The sequence below is a fragment of the Tiliqua scincoides genome, chromosome 2 (assembly GCF_035046505.1).
Source record: "Tiliqua scincoides isolate rTilSci1 chromosome 2, rTilSci1.hap2, whole genome shotgun sequence".
NCBI classification, from domain to species: Eukaryota; Metazoa; Chordata; class Lepidosauria; order Squamata; family Scincidae; genus Tiliqua; species Tiliqua scincoides.
In genome coordinates, this window is record NC_089822.1 from 136,269 (window position 1) to 157,500 (window position 21,232).

General features: G+C 56.3%; 1 protein-coding gene across 2 annotated transcripts in view; it reads right to left on the reverse strand.

Annotated features, from left to right (window-relative positions):
- Positions 1-1,891: 1,891 nt before the first annotated feature.
- TESK1 (testis associated actin remodelling kinase 1) overlaps positions 1,892-21,232 on the reverse strand; it is a 25,514-nt gene continuing 6,173 nt past the window's right edge. For both annotated transcript variants that reach the window (XM_066614132.1, XM_066614133.1), the window contains exons 2-10: positions 15,150-15,271; positions 13,914-13,962; positions 13,631-13,777; positions 13,410-13,492; positions 13,219-13,309; positions 12,936-13,019; positions 9,678-9,767; positions 8,249-8,417; positions 1,892-7,287 (exon numbers count right to left, since the gene is read on the reverse strand). In XM_066614132.1, the coding sequence (XP_066470229.1) occupies positions 6,320-7,287; positions 8,249-8,417; positions 9,678-9,767; positions 12,936-13,019; positions 13,219-13,309; positions 13,410-13,492; positions 13,631-13,777; positions 13,914-13,962; positions 15,150-15,271 (1,803 nt within the window). In that variant the 3' untranslated portion in view covers positions 1,892-6,319. The remainder of the gene's footprint in view (positions 7,288-8,248; positions 8,418-9,677; positions 9,768-12,935; positions 13,020-13,218; positions 13,310-13,409; positions 13,493-13,630; positions 13,778-13,913; positions 13,963-15,149; positions 15,272-21,232) is intronic.

A 21,232-nucleotide genomic window follows, 5' to 3' on the forward strand; every position in this document is an offset into this window, starting at 1 on the left:
AGTCTTTTGAGACTGAAGGTTGCTAACCATGGGGAAGAAGGCCTTGGGAGGCAGGGATGTGTGGTGGGTGGAGAGGCAGAGCCTCCCCACTGGAGTCCTTTGAAAAGCTGCCGCCCTGAGGCGCCCAAGCATCCACAACCCATGTACGAAGGACTCCGGTGGAGAGGCTCTGCCTTCCCACTCAGCACACATCACTGGTTGGAGGAACAGACAAGGGTGGGGGGAGGGGTTGCTTATGGCTTCATGGGTGACATGCACTCCAGGGAGGAGGCAACATCTTGAATACAGCACTGGTGGGGGGTCCTCCAAAAGTGAGGGGGCGCCTGCCCTGCCTAGCCGTCATTTGCATCCCCTCCCCAGACAGTGGGCCACCTTCTCCGTCTGTGCAGTTGAAGGGCTGCTCTCTTTTCCTGCAGGGGGGAGGCGCTGCCTGGGCCGAGAACTGCACGCATGTTCAGGGCAGCCTCCAGCACACTGGGAGTGGGACTCGCTTTACTCAGGCCAAGAAAGGGTGGGCTTTTCTGCTGCAGGCCAGGTTCCAAATCGTTTTTCAAGTGTAGTCTTGATACACTCAAACAACAAACAGCACAGCTTCATTTATATGCGTCGTGAGTGAAGGAAAGGCCTTCAGCGCTGCTTCACTCAGTGAGGTGCCAACAGGAACATTGCAGGTGTTTAAAACTCCACCCCCACCACCTTCTGGGAGAGTTAGGACAAAATAAAATATTTCTTTACTCAGTGTGTGGTTGGTCTGTGGAACTCCTTGCCACAGGATGTGGTGACAGCATCTGGCCTGGATGCCTTTAAAAGGGGATTGGACAAATTTCTAGAGGAAAAATCCATCGCAGGTTACAAGCCATGACGTGTATGTGCAACCTCCTGATTTTAGAAATAGGCTATGTCAGACGCAAGGGAGGGCACCAGGATGAGGTCTCTTGTTATCTGGTGTGCTCGCTGGGGCGTTTGGTGGGCCGCTGTGAGATACAGGGAGCTGGACTAGATGGGCCTATAGCCTGATCCAGTGGGGCTGTTCTTATGTTCTGCTAAATTTGGCTCAGAGACTTGAGGTAGGACTCGAGACTTGAGGTTCAGGACTTCAATACATCTCTGCTGGCAACACCTCCTGTCCCGTCCCCCCCGTTTGTACTGCAGTCTACTCGCCTGTATTTGCATTTGGGGTTCCCCCCCACCTTTTCTTTGATTGTTGTTTGTTTGCTTTTTTTATTATTAAAGTACTGGTTGTTGAAGGTCAAATTGAACTTTGAGAAAGGCAGACTGTTCATTCCTGCACTAAATAAATGCCCTCTGGAAAAGCACTACCACCCACTGCAAATTTGGATCATCTCCATCTTTCCAAAGGGGAAAGGAGGATCCGGGAAACCAGACAGGTCAGTCTGTTGCCAAAATCCAGAAAGATCATTAAGCCAGTGGTGTAGCTAATGAATGTATAGTCCAATGCAGAGTTTAAAATGATGCCCTGGAACTGATGTCACAACGGAAGGGACATCACGCTCGGGCTTTTTAAAAAGTGCAAATTGGGGGAAAACTTGCCTCCTCCCACCCAGAAGCTCACCACGCACTTGCTCTGCTGCCTCCCCCCCCCCAGCCAGTGGCATAGCTAAGGCATCTACCTGCTATCTGGGGTCAAAGAAGATTTTGTAGCCCACCCACAACAAAATTAAATTTAATTAACTAAATAAATAAAACGTTGCCCCCTTATTGGTTAGACACTGTTCTGGGGTGAAGAGGGACAGTTATTCTCCCACTGCTAAATATAAGAGGAGCACCACTTGAAAACACCTCTTTACCCAGTTAGCAGGGGTAACTGTATTATGATACATGGAAATGAGAGCGGACACATATTAACACCTTATTGGTTCCAGGCTGTATTCATAATAACATCTCATTGGCTCTCATAAATCAGTCTCGTAAGTCAGTTTTGAGTTACAAAGAAATTTACTTTTTGTTCCTTAAGGGAGTTGTGTTTTCATTTTCTGGTTAATTGGCCATAATGTTTGATAGAATACAGATATTCTAATGTGGTTTGTTTCATTGCATTCTGCACTAAATTACCTTTCCAATGATATACAACATGATGGAATTATTCGTACATACCAAGATTTTCACAATTTTGGCCACTAGCGTCAAGTTCAGCTTGTTGCCCCCCTAAAGCTTGTTGCCCAGTGCAACAGCTACCCCCTGAACCCCCTTAGCTATGCCACTGCATTAAGTGGAAGGCCTGCAAGCATCTATGAAACAATGGGGTAATTTCTAGGAGCCAACCTGGCTTTGTGGAGAACTAGCCCTGCCAGGCCAATCGCATGGCCACCTCTGATGGAACATCTGACCCGCACAGTCATAGGAACACCGTGGACAGAGTGTGCCTGGCCCTCTGCAAAGCATCTGACAACGTCTTCCATAACATCCTTGTGGATAAGATGGCAAAATGTGGGCTCGATGTTTCCATTGTGAGGGGATTCAAACCATACTCAGCAAGTGCCACTAAATGGGTCTGCAGCAGCCTGGATTGGAGCAGACTGCTTGCAGGGCTGTCTCCGGCCTGCTGCTGTTCCACATCTTTAAATGACCTGAAAGAGGGGTGGGGGAGGGGAACATTAAATCAAATCTGCAGCTGACACCAAGCTGGGGGCTACAGCTAGCACTGTGGAAGGCTGAATTAGGACACAAAAGGATCCTGGCAGGCTCTCCCAGTGGACCCATAACCAACAAGATGGCAATTCACCAGAGACAAACATGAAGTCAGAGGCACAAGCACAGGATGGGGGGAGGGCAGAGGATCCAGCTTGGCAGCAGTGTGCGGAAAAGAGCGCTGGGTGTCTGTCCACTACCGTGGTGTATGATACAGCCATTCTGTATGCAATGGTGTGGGGCGGGGCAGACAGCCTGAGAGAGATGTAATTTTCTTACTTTTCCATAGGGATCCAGGCTGCCAGTGGGACTCCTTGGACCTCTGCCAGTGGTTTTGCTAGCATAAATCCAAGGAGAGGCAAAAGCTGTGTCAGGTCTAGAAAATGGGGAGCACTCTGGTGTGTGCTGCTGCTCGAGAACCACCGGTCCCTGCCCCAAGTTGCTGGCACCGATGGAGGGCTGGTAGCCCCACAGTACTCAACAGTGACACCCCACTTACATAAGAGGACTTATGGGGCAGATATGAAGATCCACCACCATGAGCCAGAGGTGTGATTTTCTGCTAGTAGCAGACAGCATCACTTTCTGCACTTTTCACGTGTATTAAAAAAAACAACAGCCCTGAAATCTGCAGGAAAAAACTGGGAAATCTGCAAAAGCAAATAAATAATGGGCTAGACCAGGCAGGGGGGAATACATGGGTAATGACTGTGGCTGCATCTGCTGACACTGTATCACCTATCTAATACACTTCTAAAGTGACTATAATTTATAATTATACTTTATAAAAATACACCCTTGGAATAAAAATACACAATACAGGTCATCCCTCCTTACGCTCTGCAATTCCGTTCCAGAACCCCTAGTGGGTAAAAAAAATCTGTGGGTAAAAAAAGTTGAAAAATAGATTTAAAGACCCACTTCAGGTTTCTTACCCCTCCATTACTCTTAACAGAATAAGGTCTTGCCTCAACATCCGTAGGGATTTGATTCTGGGACTCCCTACTGATACATAAAATGTGTTAAATAGAAGCAGTTTAAAAAAATTAAGAAGTGTGTCCCTTTACAATTGTGGTTTAAAAACAGCTTGTCATACTGTTGTAGAGGCAGTCAGCATTGAGAAATGCAATGGACCCCCTGCCTTTGCCTGGTTCAGCTGAAGAATGGAATGGAATGGAAGACGGAGCGCTTGCGCGACTGTCTCTCTACAACAGTAAGAGAAGCAGTTTTCTAAAGGGATGCATTTTCCCCTTCTCCAGGGATCAGCACATTCCTTCTCATTTGCAGGGGCCATTCATGTTGAGTCAAATCCGTGTATAGAAAGCTGTGCAGAACAAGGCTGGGCCTGGGCCACTTTCTGCCCTTGTCCTCCTTGAAGGAAAAACAAAATCTGCGAAAAATAAAACAAAGAAAATGTTTTAAGAACACTTCCCTGCCCAACACTGGGCTGCTCTTGAGCCACAGCTGACCTTGAGCCAGCAGAGTGATGCAAGAAAAGGAAATGCAACCCCTGGGCCCCATTAAGAATGGGGCAGAGTCCAGACAAAAAATAATAGCAGTTTCGGGGGGGGGAGCCACCGATGAGGTTCTGGAAACCATGTCCTAGGAGAACGTGGTTCAGAAAGCTCAGTGTGTTTAGCCTGGAGAGCCGGGCGCTAAGGGGGGGGCACAAGAGCCGGCTGCAGGAGGGCAGGACTTGTTTTCCGAAGGCAGAACTGGAAATGAAGGGCTGAATTGACACAATTTCACCCAAGGATTTACGCAAGACGCCAGTTGCCCTGGTTGCACTGGAAGAGCCTGCCTCCTGCAGTGGAGGGCTCTCCTCCCTGGAGCCTTCCGAGCAGAAGCTGGCCAGCCACCAGTCAGCAGTGCTGCAGCAGCCGCCTGCTCTGAGCAAGGGTTGGACTGCCTGATCTCCAAGGGTTCACCCAAGACTCGCTTTCCAAGCCCTGCTGCAGCTCCAACATATCCACCTGGCAGGAGCCTCTCTGCTTGCTGGCAGCAGTCACCAAGCGCTGGCCCAGCCTACTTCCTGCGTGTGAGGCACAAGGCTCTTTGCACACCATCCTGCTCTCCCTGGACGGCAGGGGCACACGGAGCTGATCAGCGGAACTCCATAAGCATCACCCACACCAGGCACTGTCACCATTCTCAACGAGTGCTTCGCGTCTGGGCAAGAGGAAAGGGCAGGAAAGGCATTGGTGGGGGCACCACCTGCACTCCTCCACCCCCTGGTCCTGAAATGAGGCAACTCTGGAGACTTCCTGGAGGGCAAATGAAGCCCACACAGTCTGCCTGGGGAAGGAACCAGAGACAAAAGCAGCAGCCACCACCTGGAATGGCTGCTGTCCTGAGCAAGTCTCTCTCTCAGTCAGACTTTGGGCCACGCACTGCAACCAACTGCCTGGCCAGATCAAAGTGAGCTGATCCTGGGATCGCCTCCTCCCCAATTTTGTTCTTCACTGCACTGCTGCCCAGTGGGATTCACTGCCACAAGGTCACAGTCACAGGTTTAGCCCATTACTCAGGGAAGCTTTTAAAACTGACAGGCCAGCTCAGGATCTCCCACAGGTTATGAGGCAGCCCTTGCCCACACAGGAAGGGGCACTCTGCTGGTGTTCCGAAGGTGCCTGCTGGCTCCTCTGAGGAAGGGAACGCCCGGCCTCAAGATGGGCCTAAGGGCAATTCAGCCAGGCAGCTCCGATTCTGTGCCCCTGGCCGTGCTAGAGATGGCATGAGGGTGTTCCTTGCCGCACGGCAGTGTCTGCCTCGGGTGTGCAGCAGGTCCCAGATCCATTCCTGACACCTCCAGCCAAGGGCGCTGCTGGGCTCCTGCCTGACTTGAGGTGCAGCCCCTGGTGGGGGGGGGGGGAGATTCCACAACAGGCTGAGGTCATTGAGCAGTTGTCAGGTTTTATTTCTCTTACACTTAAAAAAAGCTGTATATGGAGACAGGCTTGTCATGACGTGAAATGCACCTGCATTCCTTCCCCAGTGCATTCACTACAGGAGGGCCAAGGGAGGCAGGGGCAGGGTGCTGCACCTTCCTGAAGGTACAGCCAGCAGTGACTCCAGGGGGAGAGAAGAGGCTGGGCACCACGCTTCCGGCCTCCCACCTCACCCCACCAGGCTGCCCCTACAGCAAATCTCTCGGGGGCTCAGTGCTCCGATTCAGCCCCAGGCATGCTCGTGGAGTGCATCCTGCCCTCTTTTTGCTCCCTGGACAACCTCAGCAGCTGATGGGGCTGGGAGGCCTTTGCTGCCTGGTCCCAGGAGAATGCAAAGCCCCATCCTGCACGCTGGCTGACATCTGCGCTGGGGGGGGGGGCTCACCCTGCCTGGACAACTGCCCTGAGGCCAAGAGGCTGGGGGGAGCGAGGCACTGAACCGAGTAGGCAGAGCCTGAAAACTTAGAGAGTGAACAATAGGGGCCCTGGCTATTGGGGGGACAGCCCCATTATTGCACTTCTGCCCGGTAGCGGGGAAAGGGTGCTGCCATTCCCCTACTTCTCAACAGCGCCTGCCTGCCCTGGCTAGAATCCCGCTGTGACGCAGCCGCTAGTGCAGCAAGGCCACAGGCCAGCCACTGACACCCCTGCCGCAGGAGCGCTGGGCAGGGGCCCACCTGGGGTCCACTCCACGGCCCCGCCCTCGGTCGGTCTGGCCAGCTTCAGGACTGCGCTTCCGGCAACTTGAGACTGGGCTCGGCCAGCACCGCACCCGGGAGCCTGGGGTGCCGCTGGTGCCTGTCGGGGCACAGCAGGCCCCTGGCCTCCCCGCTGAGGCTCTGGTAGCGAGGGGTGCTGGTGGCCGGGGGCCGGTGGCAGACAGAGGCCAGGCCGAAGCTGAAGGGGCCCAGGCAGCAGGCAGGGCAGGACAGCACCTCCTCCTGCTCCAGCACGCTGCTGCTGCCTCCGCTGCTGCCGCCACTATAGCCGGGGGCGCTCAGGGCCAGAGTGGCCCCCGAATGCTCCGGCTGCAGCCTGTCCACCATGGGGGGCACACTCAGCTCCGACAAGCCCCCGCCCCAGCCAGGGGGCTCACTGTTGTTGTTCAGGAGGAGTCCGTTTGGGGCCCATGGCTGAACACCGGAGACTGCCGTGCTGATGAAGCTGCCATTGGCCAGGGGTGGGGCAGGTACCACCGGCTCTGGGTCGGGGCTGCAGTCCATGAGCTCGCTGGCAGGGGAGCTGGGGGGGCTGAGGCGGCCGCAGCCTAAGGCCAAGAGGCAGTCACTGCGGGGCGGGGGTCGTCCTTGGCGAGGCAGCTCTGGGGAGGCAGGCAGCGAGTGGCACCTGCGCAGGGAGGCAAGGGGCTCAGAAAAGTTGCACTGTGCCTCCACCGCAGGCTCCGGCGTGATGGGTGTGCCTGGGGGGAAGGGTGAGGGAGGCGGGAGTTCAAAGGTCAATGAGATCAAAGACTTGCTGGGTGTGTCGAAGAGCTTGATCCTGCCCCCTCTCAGGTCCTGGCGCTGTGAAAAGGGGTTCACCCTCTGTGGCGTGTCCTGGGCACTGGCCGCTCTGGGCGGGAACATGTCCGACTGGCTGCGGGAGAGGCGCTGGTCCGGGGGCAGGAGCTGCTGGTCTGGGTGGCTTGGCAGGGTCACTGTGGGGCCCGCGGGGTCCTTTGCCGCTTTACCTGGCCGCAAAGAGAGGGAGAAGAGTCAGCAAAGAGCCCTGCTTGGTCCTGATCACGGGCCAAAACTGAACACCAAGACGAGGAGGAGACTGTAATCCGGACTCCTTTCCCACAGCTGGACTGCCCGGTGCAGCTTGCTGGGACACAGCCTGAAAGCTCCTGAGGGAGGGGCCTTCCCCCCCCCCAGTGAAGACTGTCCTGCGCCCACCAGCTTCGTGGCTGCAATGCTGAAGAGGCAGGCCAGGCCCCTCCAGAGTCTCCCTACTCAGGCAGGACTGTCCGTACTCTGTGTCTGTGTTTTGTGAAGATTCTGCACGTTTCCCCCACTATCAGCAGGCCAAGGTGTGTTGCCGGCAAAAGCCAAAAGACCAAGAGTACAACACGGAAATACCTGCTGAGTAGCCAAGACCGCCGGCCACCCCGCACCCAAGGACAGCAAGGAGAGACGCCTGAGGGGGGACATGATTGAGACATACAAAATCATGCAGGGGATGGACAGAGTGGATAGAGAGACGCTCTTTTCCCATTCACACAACACCAGGACCAGGGGACAGCCACGAAAGTTGAGCGTTGGGAGAATTAGAAGAAAATATTTCGTTACCCAATGTATAATGGGTCTGTGGAACTCCTTGCCACAGGACGTAGTGATGGCATCTCGCCTGGATGCCTTTAAGAGGGGATTAAACAAATTTCTGGAGGAAAATTTCATCACAGGTTACAAGTCATGGTAGGTCTGTGCAAGCTCCTGGTTTAAGAGGTAAGCTGCCTCCGATTACCAGATGCAGGGGAGGGCACCAGGATGCAGGGTGTGCCTGTTGTCTTGTGTGTTCCCTGAAGCATTTGGTGGGCCATTGTACGATACAGGAAGCTGGACTGGATGGGCCCTTGGCCTGATTCAGCAGGGCGCTCCCCATGTTCCTACCAAAGAAAAAGCAATACCCTCCCCCCAAGTGGCACCTACCACTGTGTCCAGGGTCCACTGAGCTCTTGGAGGGGCTGGCTCCAGTCCTCCCCTCACCCTGCAGGGCAGCTCCCTTTGCGTGGTCTCCGGGGGCCCTGAGCTGCTGCTCCAGGATGGCCTCCAGGCGCTGGGTGGCCTCCAGGAAGGAGGGCCTTGATGTGGGTGCCATCTAGAGGGGAGAAGAGAGCATGCATGTGCTGACTGGCAGCAAGTTTGGGGAGGGGAGGGGGTTGGTGAAGACCCCGCAGCAGAAGGTCACGGCTTCCCCCAGAAGGAAGCTCTGACTGGATCCCTGCCTTTCCTAAATGCTTCCTTGCCAGCTGACCAGACCATGTTGTGGGGAGGTGACTTGGTGGATTTGGGGACAAAGGCTCTCTGCCTTGCTCAGAGATCCAAAGATCCACCCCGGAGCCGCAGAGAGGGTCGCCAGGGATGCCATTCCCAGCCTTGTGTGCTGCATCAGCTCAGTGGGGAGAGGGGCTTCCCCAGCTTGGGACAGTACAACAGGGTTTCTTGCACCAACTGCACTGAACTGCGCCCCTCAGGGTGGCTTCCTGCTCTGTTCAGCAGACTCCCCAGGGCCTGACCTCAAGACCTCCCTGCACAAAGCAGGCAGCCAGCAGGAACAGCCGTGTGCAGCACCCCAGGCGGGCCCAGCCCCTCAGGCTCTGTGCAATTCAGACGGCGTGGCAGTGGCAGAGGTGCAGCCTGGGAGCACCTCTGCAAGCGAGCACAGTCTTCTACTGCAGTGGCGCAGCCAAGGGGGGTGGGGGTATGTTGTCCCGGGCACCAGGCCTCGAAGGGGTGTCTCAGAGGCCTCCAGAAGGCACTTCTGGGGTTAAATGTTTGTGCCCTCAGCTATGCCACTGCTCAGCCTCCTTATAGAATCAACAGGTCTGACTCCGGGGAAATGCGAGGTGCTGGCGGTGGCCATGCCTGGGCTGCTCTACTCCTGGGGAGCCTGCGCCGACAAAGCCACACCCACCACCAGTCTGGCTCACACACCTGCCTCCTGAGGCAGCAGCAGTGGTGTGTCTGACGTGGTTCCTGGCGGCTCAAAGGCAGCACTTGGGTGCCACATCACAGCCCTCCTGGAGTCCCTGACGAGCTGCCAAGGTCTGGTGGCTCAGTCCCAGCTCTCCTGCCCAGTCCCACCACCCAGGTCTCCCAGCACTGGTTTCTGTCAGGTCACCTGCCTGCAGGGCACCCTGCGAGAGAAGGCAGGGCAGGTCCTGCTCTGAGGGCCTCTGCCTGCCTCTACCCTTCTTCTAATGTGTCGCTTCTTCTGTTTCTAGAGGGTGAGCTCAGAGGGCACCCAGGTGCAAAGCACCATTTTCTTCTGTCACTGTCAGCTTCTGGCAAGCCAGCCTTACAGGGCCTTTGCATCACACCCACAGAGATACGGGCAGGGGGCTGGGAGGGGACTTACGCTGCAGCAGTCGAAGGCCAGCTGGAGGAAGGCCATGGGGCAGTCGGCTCCCACCAGGTTGCAGAATGCGGCCACGTCAAGTCCAAAGTCCTGCCAAGGAGGAAGAGGAGAGAGCGGTGAGGTGTCTGCTGAGGAAAGTGGAGCCCAGCCCTTGCAGGAGCCCCCGTCCCGGGCTAGGAACACAACCTCTGACTGACTCGCGTGGAACACGAGCTTTGCCTTGCGCGGCAAGTCCGCCTGCTCACCCAGTCAACTGCTCTGCGAACCTGCAATTTCCATCATGAAATCAAATGCACCAAACGGGGGGGGACGGGGGACCAAAACCAGCCCCAAATAAGGGAAGCATTTCAGTACTCTGAGTTCACACCTGATCCCAAGGTGTGAAGGGAGAGGAAGGCACACGCCCGAGGGCGGCAGCAGCAACTGCAGCCACGTGACCCTCGGCCCACAGGTTCCTTCTTCAGGCCCAAGTGGGGCTAGTCTCAAGGCGGACAGACAGCAGGGCCGGCCTTGTCTCTTGGAGATGAGCGCAATGCCTGGCGTGGCCACAGGGTGGCGGGCACACCCCTTTTCAGCACTGGCCTTCTACTCCAAGACCCAAGCCAGTGGTTCACAAACTCTCAGGGAGTTTGCAGAGGGGCAGGCAGCGAAGCAACCCCCAGGACCGCGCTAAGGGGGCTGCAGGGACTGGGAGGCACTCACCAGTTCCTGCAGCAGCGTCCTGGGAGCCCTGCGCGACTGTCTGCAGCTCTCCTGCCTGCAACAGGCAGCGATTGTGCTCCGCCTCCGCAAAACAGGAAATGGAGTGTGATAGCTGCGCTTTCACTTTTAGAAGGCTGGGGAGCCCTGCAGAGGGTCGCACAGGGTTCCCCGCACCCCCAGGAGGCTGCTGCAGGGACTGGTAAGGACATCCCAGTCCCTGCAGCCCCCTTAGTGACCTGATCCTGGGGACTGCGTGCTGCCTCTCCCTGCCCCCACCCCTTAAGGGGGCAGAGGCCAGTTTGAAAAGCCCTGCCCTGACCCCTTCCCAACACACACAGAACAGGGGAGAGGAGCCACTGCCCAGATCAGCACCGCCTCTCTGTGCCCAAGGCCCACCTTTGGTTCACCTGGCAGTCTCCTTGTTAAGTGCTGGAGCAATGTGCCCGCCACGCCTGCTGGGTGAGTAACATCCCCAGAGGGACATGCTGGCCCTGCTACTCAGGAGCTGTTTCCAAATGTCTCTGCCCCCAAGACAAAGTTATCCACTCATGCGCCAGCCACCTCTGCCGCTCCCTTGATGCAAAGACATCTGCTTTTCAAATCCAGGAAGAGCAGCAGAGGCAGATGCACCCAGTGGCCTCACCCGAGGGCCTCACGGCTGACCCAGCCCTGCTGTGTAACATTGTCCTTTGATCTGCAGTCCGAGAAGACCAGGGCTGGCTGCTTCCTGAAAGCAACAGTGGAAGAGAGATCTGAGGCTTCTTTGCCTTGGGAGCCCAGACGTAGGCCGCTGAGCCCTGGACTCCACCTCAAGGCAGGCTGTGCAGCACGTTCGCTCTCTGTCCTCTGGAGCAGGACCAACACTTTCACTCGTGCTCTTTGCTCAGACCTGTCTGGTGCTCAGCATGCACCCCTAACTCATTTCTCTGCTCCAAGGTCAACTGTCCTCACCCACTCTTGGTCAAGGGGAAAGTGCAAGCCAGAACCACAAAAAGGGCGGGGGGGGGCCTTTCTGCAGCAGCCCAGGTCACGGTCAAGCCAGGTGTGACGAGACACACAGAAAACCTGCCTAGGCTCTGCAGCTGCTTCACGTACCTCCAGCACTTGGGGGCAGGCCAGGCGATGAGTCTGGCTCCCTTCCTCCTGCTCCCTGGCTTAGAAAAGGAAGAGGGGGAGAGCCCCCCGTCTCCTCCACGCTTCCTCTTCCTTTTCAATTCAAGGAGCAGTGGAGATGGTGCCCCCAACCACTCTACTGCCCGGTTGGCTTTGGCATCATATCCTCAAGGTCCAAAACTGGCACTGGCCAGCCACTGATTTTAACAGCAGCTGCACACTGAGAAAGGAGCAGGATTGGGGGGGGGCAGCCACACTGACACCACTTACAGGAATGAGGAGTGTTTTAACCCTCTCCTCCCAGCAAGGTGGGCCATAGCAGAGCCCTCCCCTCCTGCCCCTCAGCTGCACACTCACCCCCATCTACCAGGAAGGCCTCCAACGGCCTTGATATCTCTGCAGATTTGAGAGGAGGGGGCTCAAGAGCCCCAGGCCGGCAGGAAGTGGCCGAGGGGTGGCACTGGGCTCTGCCAGGGTTACTTGCCTGCTCCCCAGGAGGGCTAGAAGTGAAAAAGGCCAGGCTAGACTTTGGCTGACTTTTCATGTTCTGCTCCTCCCCCCAGCCCCACAGGACCCAGAGAGCTTCACAGCAGCGGGCAGTGCTGACCCCTCCCAGTGCATCAGGCAGGCCTGCCCTGCCACCTGGCACTGGGAGAGTTCCAGGTTCCAGGCCAGGCCAGTTGTGCCAGAATGCCAGAGTTCCACACCCTTTCTGCCTCAATGGCACCCTTCAGGCCAGCCTATAATTATTAGGACTCAGTTCAGCTGCTGCAGCAGCAATGAGGCCAAGGCCCGACCTACGCTGCTCCTCGGCCAGCTGGGTGACTCAGCGGCTGATGCAACAGCCCCTCAAGGGCTCCTGGCACAGGGCAAAGCACGAGCGCCTCTCGGAACCAGCACCTGAAGATATCTGGCTGCCCAGCTGTGTCCCCCTGGGAGGCAGGAAGGGCAGGGATGAACAACGGAGAAAAGAGAAAGGACTGCAACTTCTGAACCAACTGTGGGCTCTGAGCAGTCTCCCTGGGCAGCCCCAGGCAAAGCACGCCACAGAAATCTAGCCTGGAGACAGCAGTAACTAGGCAAGTCTCACTGATCCAGGGCAGGGTGCAGTTGGCGTACAAGGCGACATACATGAACACACATGAAGGCACGTGCAGGCTGCCCTCCTCTTACCAGGGCTCTGGAGTGTGTGAAAGGCAGATGTGGCTTTTCCCTATCCAGTTCCAGGGCTGAGTGAGCAAGTTCAGCTTGGCCCAGCCTTGAAGCCCTTTTCCGTTCAACACCGCTGTCCCACAGGCCCCTACACAGGATCCCCGCATACAGGTGCCTTTCCCCACGTGCAGGCTGCACGTGTTTCACCAGTGACACAGAGGGACGGGGACAGCAACCATCTCAGCACTTGGCACCTATGAGGCAGCAGGCCCACAGGATCGAAGGACTTACTTCTGTACGGGGCAGGTAGTCGGGGTCTGCTGGCACACGGGCTATGGTCTCGCAGAGGATGATGCCATATGCAAAGATGTCAGCCTGGAGGAACAGAAGGAAGGAGGCAGTGAGACAGGCCCACCCATCCCACCAGAGGGCCCGGGGCGGGGGAATGACAGCAGCGTGGAGGCCCTCTCCCAGCAGAAAGGGCTGTGGAAAACCAAAGGGAGACAGGGTTAGGACACAAGTGCTACCGCCACCCTTCTCCATCCTCTTGACCTGGGACACGCAGCCCTGTTACCTTCTCGTTGTACACCTCCCCTCGAAGAACCTCTGGCGCCATCCAGTATGGAGAGCCCACCACGGCCAGGGGCTCCTTGTCGCCTCCATCACTGGGGACAGCATCAAGAAGAAGAAATGTCCGTGTATAACAGCAGGCCACCCCCACCCCACCCCGTGCTGGGGCTGCCACCACTGGCTCCCAGGACTCACCTGTAGGTAGGGATCTTCTCAGCAAGGCCAAAGTCACCCACAACAGCCGTGTAGCCGTTATCTTCACATCTCACAAGGCAGTTCTGGGAGGGAAGGAGGGGTACAGCACATCATCAGCTTCCCCCCCCCCCAGCTGCAGGTGCCAGCTCAGGGAGATGCTGCTCCCCAGCTAGGTCTCCAAGACACAGGGCAGGAGGCGGACCGGCTGCTGGGGCCCCTACCTTGGAGGTGAGGTCACGGTGGAAGAGACCCTTGCTGTGGAGGTAGCGCAGGCCGCGGGCGATGTCCAGGGCCAGCTTGACGCGGACGGACCAGGGCAGAGGGGTGGGGCTGTCCAGCAGCTGCTCCAGGTTCCCACCGTTGATGTACTGGAGGGAGAGCCCAAACAGCAACAGGGAAGGCAGAGTGGGCTAAGTCTGTGCCGTCCTCCCCCCAGCCCCACCCCCTGCAACACTGCTGCCCCCTCCGCCAGACCACACCCTCAAGTGCAGACCCTCGACTCACCTCCGTCAAGGCGTGGAGCTGGCCCTGATGCACACAGACACCCATGAACCTGGAAAGGGCGGACAGACAAGCAGACCAGGACTTGAGACTCTCCCTCCACCAAGCCCTATGGCCCTGCTGTCCGTCTCCCAAGTGTGGGCCCTGCTGAGCTGCTTGCCTTGGGCCCCAGAGACCTCGCCTCCATGCCCCCCTGAACCCAAACTTCATCCTTAAGCATGGCCTACACAAGCTAACCCGTGAGGGTATCGCACAGAATTCAGTGAGGGCGCACTGACAAAGAAGCGTGCCCCAAACGTGCGCTGCAGAAGGGAGCTCCCCCAGGTGCCCCCTTCTTCCTGCTGCCCTTTCGCAGGCCTGGGCTGCAACCACACAGAGTTCTCCTGATGCCACTGCAAGGCAGAGCCTCATCTTTGGCACTGCCGCTTCCTTGCAGGACTGGCAGCCACCTGGAAAAGACGGGGAAGACCAGGCAGGCCCAGCAGGACTGGCGGCCTCCGTTTCCGGCTGCGACCCGCTTCTCAAGAGTGACTGCAAAACGGCTCCCACAGAAAGCAGCATTCTGCGAGCGCACTCCACAGCCGGTCCCACAAGGAGGGCCACCGTTACTTCCACCCTTCAGACAAAGGGGGGGGAGGACCCACAGCACGGGAGCAGGAAGAGAGAAAGAGCCGGGGCTGCTGCATCCACGCCTGGCCCCTCCAGCTTCTCTTCTCCCGGCAGGCTGCCTGCTGGCTGTCCTGGTCACTTCTCCTGTCACACTGAAGACCGTGTCAGCCACTGCCAGGCCGCAGAAGCGACACTGGTCTTTCCTGGAGCACTCCCAGTCCCCAGCAGGAGGAGACACCCTCCTAGGAAGTCTTGAAAAGAAGAAGCCAGAACCCCCCCATGACCCCTTGAGCAGAGCCTGCCCCGGATGCCTGGGGCTCTGGGGCTGGGCAAGACAGCAGGGGTGGCAGAGAGAGTAGGAAAGGACCCTCTGACCAGACTGAGCAAAGAGCTGGGTCAGACCCTCCAGAAGGGAGGGAGGCACCCGAAAGGGCCTGGAAAGGAGCCTCCACCCCCGGCCAGGAGGAAGACACGGAGGCGACACAAGTGGCTCCTCAGCCCCACGCTGCGGGGGCAGGGCTGCCAAGGACCGCCAAGCAGACCAGCCTGGCCTGCCTCTCCTTTTGGGGCACGGCTCACACTCATGAACGGGGCCTCAAGGCCCCCATCCCACCCCACCCAAAGCCTCACCGGAGAATGTTGGGGTGCGAGAGGCGGTTCATGAGCTGCACTTCACGCAGCATGTTGCCACGGTTACTCATCAGCTTGTTCATCTTCAGCACCATGATCTGGCCTGACTGGCGGTGCCGCACCTGCCGGGAAAGGGGCACAGTTACGGTGGGGGGAGGCAGCCCGCAGACACCCACTCAAGAGACATCATGGCTGCCAAATCCCAGGCAGAGCAGGACTCCCACGCAAGGCAGCCTCTACCTCCCCCCACAGTCCGGCACCGATGCAACAGCCAGGCCTCTCCCTGTGACCCACTGGCACAGGAGCCCCGGCCTGAAGAGCAGAGGCTGCCCCACACTGCTCTGGCCACTGCCCACAAGTGTAATAAGTGCTGCACAGGCATCGTAAATGGGGAGGAAGAAATGGGGGGGGGCTGTGAATTAATCATGATCAGTGGGGATACCAGGAACAGGGCCATATGGGGTCAAGTGGAATCTCCAGAGGACATCTATACAGATACAGCTGACATCCCAACCCTGCAGGACTCCCAGTCAAGCTGGCACAGAAGCTTCAGGTGAGCACAACCCTGCACTACACACGCTTCTGCATACAGCCCACCACCTCCAAAGCAACCCAAGAGCCAAGTCCTGCACAAGACTGTCCCCTCACTCCCCACAGCCTTTGAGGAGGTCCCCAACCCTTGCCCCCTCTGGTGCTTTGCAGAGCGGATGTGCCAACCTTGCCTGGCAAGTCCCCAAATCCTGAGGTGCCTCCCCTCTGCTTTCCAAGCCCACTGGACATGGCAGCACTTCCTGTGGCACCAGCATGGAGGACACTTGCATTTCGAGGTGCTGGGCGACCCTGAACACCATGACAAGCGGCATCCAAGGAAGATTCTGAGCAGCCTGCTTCTGCCCAATGCCTGCGGGTGGAGGCCGGCAACTCCTCCTGCTCCAGTCAGGCTCCTCACCTTGGAGAAGGGGGAGGCCCCCACAGGAAAATGGGCAAGAGCGCTGGAAAAGGTCAGACAATGTCACCTCCTGCCTGTTGCTAGCATAAGCAGGGACTCCTCAGAAGCCGCTCTCCTGCCTGGCCTGAATCCAGAAAGGTTCCCTCCACCCTTGGCAAGACCTGTCCTTCTCAGTAAATGCGCAGAGGATCAGGCTGCACAAGGCACAAGCCAGCCAAGAGAAGGGTAAAAGATCCAAAGCGGGAACAGCCGAAACAGGAAGATGGAGCCCCCCTGAGGACGCCCCCTGGAGCCCTGCCCCCACATGCAGTCTCTGGGCCTGTGGAGCCTCATTCCAGGCCTCTCCCCAATTGCCACCACCTGCCTTCGGAAAGAGAGCAGTGGGGCTCCCATCAGGTCAGCAAACCACAACTGATACCCCAGAAGCCAAAGGCCAGGCCAGGGATGGCTGGCGCAGGTCTCGGGCACACAGAGGCCGTTTCCAAAGACCTCAACCATTTTCTACGCCGCTGCAGACACACCCTGAGACTACAGGTCCAAATGTATATCTTAATTGCTTTATTATTGTTCCTGATGAAATTGCTTCGCTGTGCACAAAAACCAGAGAACGCACCGAGGCCCAGCCTGACGGGTCAAACTCCACCAGTAGATACACCAAAGGCCAAAAGGGGAAGTCGATGGAAGAGTCGGGTAAAGAGGCATGACCTCGTTCGGCGATATCACAACGAAGAGCAAAATGCCATTACAGGACCCATCCCTGCCCAGAGAGAAACACACAACCAGCTGAGTCCCACTTTGAGATGCACCTTTCCAAGACATCACCATCCATTTCCCCTCAAAGCTCTTCCTGATCACCAGACCTGGCAGTACCCACCCAGTCATCTGCTGAGGGCACAATGGAAATCTCCCAGCAACCTGTTCTACATAATGCCAGGCTCCCACTTCAGCATTCGCTGCGATAATTCCAGAAAACCATGTGAGATGCCACAGACAACATACAACCTGCCATGGACTCCACTGCCTACAGAACCATCAAGTCAGGGGAAGAGGTGCTTGATTGGACACAGACCAAAGGAGGATATGGTCTGTCATAGCATGATAGCGTGCCAACGCAGGTGAAAGGGGAACAGTTGTCAAAGCTGGGCCAAAGTCTCCAGCCACAGCTGCCACTTTTCTGAGGTGTGCCCCCTTTCCAGATGTTCCCCAAGTTCCAGCCCTCACCTGGAAGGAGCAGGCCTAACCTTCACCGCAGGAGGGACAGAACATCCCCGCCTCATCCCAATTTAACCAGCCTGCCACTAACTCTGGACAAGGACTTGGAACAGCCACTGCCTCCCCAACCCAAAGCAAGAGAGTGCCAGAGTCGAGCATCAGCAATATGCTGGGGATACAGGGATCGCCACATCGCCCAGTGACTCTCCTTTTGACATCAACAAGGGAGGGGACCAAACAGACCCCTGCAAGAGCTTGCAGGCCCAAGGGTCAAGAGGGGTGCCCTACACCACCTCCTGGCCTTTACCCTGCCAGGAAGGAACAGGTCCTGCTGACCCGCCCAGCCCCATTCCAGAGGGGTGCCACAATCCATGGCATCACAGAGACAACCAGGTGGTTGGCACTGCCCACGTCACTCCTGGCACAGTTCATCCACAATTGCAACCAAGGGCGTTTCTGCCTCACCCCCTGGCCTGAGTCAGACGGAAGGGAGTCCGGATCGCCAGCATCAGCCAGGAAGTCACAAAACATGTGAGCGTCTTGACGGTGGCCGGCTAAGCTGTTCTTGCTGAACAGGGTGGACAGGTAGGCCTTCACAAAGAGACACTGTTCCAGTGGCACCCTTGGGCAGAACAGGAGCCGGCCTGGAGGTGTGAGGCGCTCTCTCCAGCCACGTGCCCAGGCCTGAGCTGGCAGCTTGCGTAGACTGGAATGGGTGAGGCTGGGGGCGCACATGGCTGGCCTCAGGTCCCGCCAGGAGTCTCACCCCATTCACAAACTGGAAAATCTGAAAAGAATCCAAAGCATCAGGACTAGCCACTGTACCGCCTCGGACGGCTGCCTCATTACTGAGTTTTCACTTGGGCTGTACACTGTGGTGTTCCCTATTTGTCTACCACTGATGCTTTCAGGGATTTTGAGCTGCTTTCTGCTTTTACTTCCATATTGTCGTTATGGTGTGTACAATGTCTTCTTACATATGCTTCCACGCGAGTGGTCTTGGGGCACCCACAGCAGTGGGGGAAAGGCAGGGTAAAAATGTCCTTGATAAAATACAGTACATGAAATCATTTCACACTTGTTGACCCTGAACCAGAGCTCCTGTTTTGGTTTGGAGTCAACCTTCTGGAGTGCCAGTCCAAAGCCATAATCCCTGTGATCTTCCCACTCTGACCCCTGCACATCAAGTGCAAGGCTGACCGGGTGCACGTGTGACCTTTGCCCTTCCTGGCTTATGTGAGCAGGCAGAGCAGGCCTGGCCTGACGAGCAATCAAGACAGCCTTCTTCTTTGGGGGAAGGCTCCACGTCCACCTGAATTAAAGTGTTTCAGCTTCTCTTGAAGACCCCACCCCAAATCTCACTGCATTGCACAACCACCAGCCAGTCTCTCATCTCTCACTTTTGGGCACCCATTATCTGGATGCATTTCAGTTCAAAGGGCACAATGGATCTGGGCTGGGCTGCAAACCACTTCAGGGGCTCTCATGGACATCCCATGCCAAGAACTGGGCAGGAGAAACATGACCCTGTTCACTCCACCAGCTCTCCAAGTGACTTTCAATACCATCGCCCAGGACACCCATCTTTATGGAGCATGTTGCAGGGGCAGACTTTGCAGGTGCCAGTCTTTCACACAAGGCAGATTCTAGAAGACCTGTGCTCAGGGGAGCAGTGTTTCAATACCTTGGCCATTATGTCACCGAGGGTCCCATCTTGACCCCCACCTACACAACACTGCTGGGGGAGCACATTCAGGTGAGGGGCTGGCACCAAGAGGACACTGCTTGCTACAGAGGCTGTGGAAGTTCTAAGCCCTCGTCTGAATTCAGCAGTGGGTTGGATGAACAGTAAACAAGTCAAACCAAGTTTGGGCCAATGGAGGTGTTGCTGGTCAGTGGTGGAATCCCAGCATCTTCTGGACAAGGTCACGCTCCCCTGGAGGAATCCAGCTTGCAGTTTGGGGGTGTTCTGGAGTCCAGTACTGCTCCTGGTCAGGAAAAAGCTACGGTTCAGAGTGTCCACATCCCACCTGTCTGCACCCACTCCCACTTCAGTCTAATCTGGCTAGAATTGCCCACATTCTAGTAACACTGAAATGGGGCTGCTGCACTGCACTTTATGTGGGGGTGCCATGAAGACTGTTCAGAAAGTGCAGCTGGTGCAGGGTGTAGTGGCTACAGCACTAACTAGTGCCAGGAGTCGAAACCAAACACAATTCAAGGTGCTGATCGTTACCTATAAAATCCAACCTGGTCTGAGACGTGAATGTTTAAAGAACTGTCTCTCTCTCCATCTCCATCTTCCCAGCAGCTGCAGTAATCCTGGAAGGCTCCGTGAGGAATGCCGTCTTCAGGGGAAACATGGCTGAAGGCAGCCACTGGACAGCCTTCTCTGCTGCGGTGCCCAACAAGTCTTTCTGTGTGCTGCTCCTTTTCTTAGAGACCGTTCTCTACACTGGCTATAATAGTGCTGTTGGTTTTGGATGACCACTTATCGCTTTGGGGTGTTTCTCCTGTTTTATTATTCAGTTATTGCCATTCTGGGCTTCTCAAACGAGAAATGCATTTTCAGAAGAAAATGGAGGTCTGGTCACCTCCCTGCTGACTCCCAAAACTCGTGTGGAAAAGCAACACAGGCCTGCTCACCGATGCCTCCAGCCTGCTTGCTCTTCTTCAGCCAGAGGCCAATCCATAAAAGGACCTGACTGCTAAGTTAACACAAAAGCCCAGTGTCTTTGTGGGGGGTCACAGCAAGGGCTTCTTGAAAGCCCAAGTGTGTCCTGCTGGCTGGGACTTTCCTTCAGCAAGGCTCCTCCTTCCACAGGCTGCATCTTCTTATCTGTCATTGTGCTTTCCCACCAATTCACTCAGGACAGATGTGAAGCTGACTGCCCCCCCCTCCCCGCAGCTGGTGCAACACGTATTTTTCCAGTCTTCTGGCACATGCAGGCTGATTTAAGTTACATATTTTTTCACACCTGAACTCATTAGGGACTCTCCAGTAGATGCTGTCCAGACCTACGACGTGTTAACTTGAATCGGAGCTTTGAACCACCCCTGGAGCGGCATCACCTCAAGCTCTTCAGATCTCCTCCCAGAGACGCTCATAGTCCGGGCACTGGTACCTGCCCTGCGCCTTCTGTAGTGGAGATGGGCGCAAGGAATCTGTTCAGTTTCCCTGCAATCTCTGCATCCCCTTCAGAAGCTTTCAGCAAATGGCCCAACAGCCTCCCTAGCAGGTTTCCTGCCACTGATGTATTTAAAGATGCTTGCATTGATCTCCGTGTATTTTTAGCCAAGCACTCCTTGTGTGCTCCTTCTGCATCTTCTTCTGTCACCTGACATTTATTTTGCCAGAGTTTGTCCTCCTTGCTGTTCTCCTCACCTGGGCAAGGCACCTTGCCTTTCACAGCTTCCTTGACTCCATTCACGAGCCACGCTGGCATTCCCTGGGAACTGGCTATGCTCTTGCCACTTAGAGGCATACAGTCTTGCTGAGCAGCCATGGTGCTTGAGAGGGCTGGTCCACTCCTATCCCTTTCTCATGAGTCCCAAACAGGTTTTTAAGAAGCCATCTTTTCTGAAGGCAGAATGCCTGCGCTGCTGGCAATTTTCCCCTTATGTGTATGTTGATGGGACAGCACAACAGTCATTGTTTCCCATGGAAGGAGAGAGATGAGGCCCAGGCTCTGAGCTGCTTTGCAGGCTCAATGGCAAAAGGGTTCCCTCTATCCACTGACCTACAAAGAGGGGGGCACACACACTGAAGCATCCAAGTAGACATGTTAGGCGGAAACAAAGATGGCGTGAAGGTTCTGGAGCAAAGACTTCCACCAACTTACAAGAACAAGAGGGAGCAGACCAGGCTTCACCTCCCCTTTGCACCCTGAGATGCTACTTTTCTTCTTTTAGGAAGGTGTGC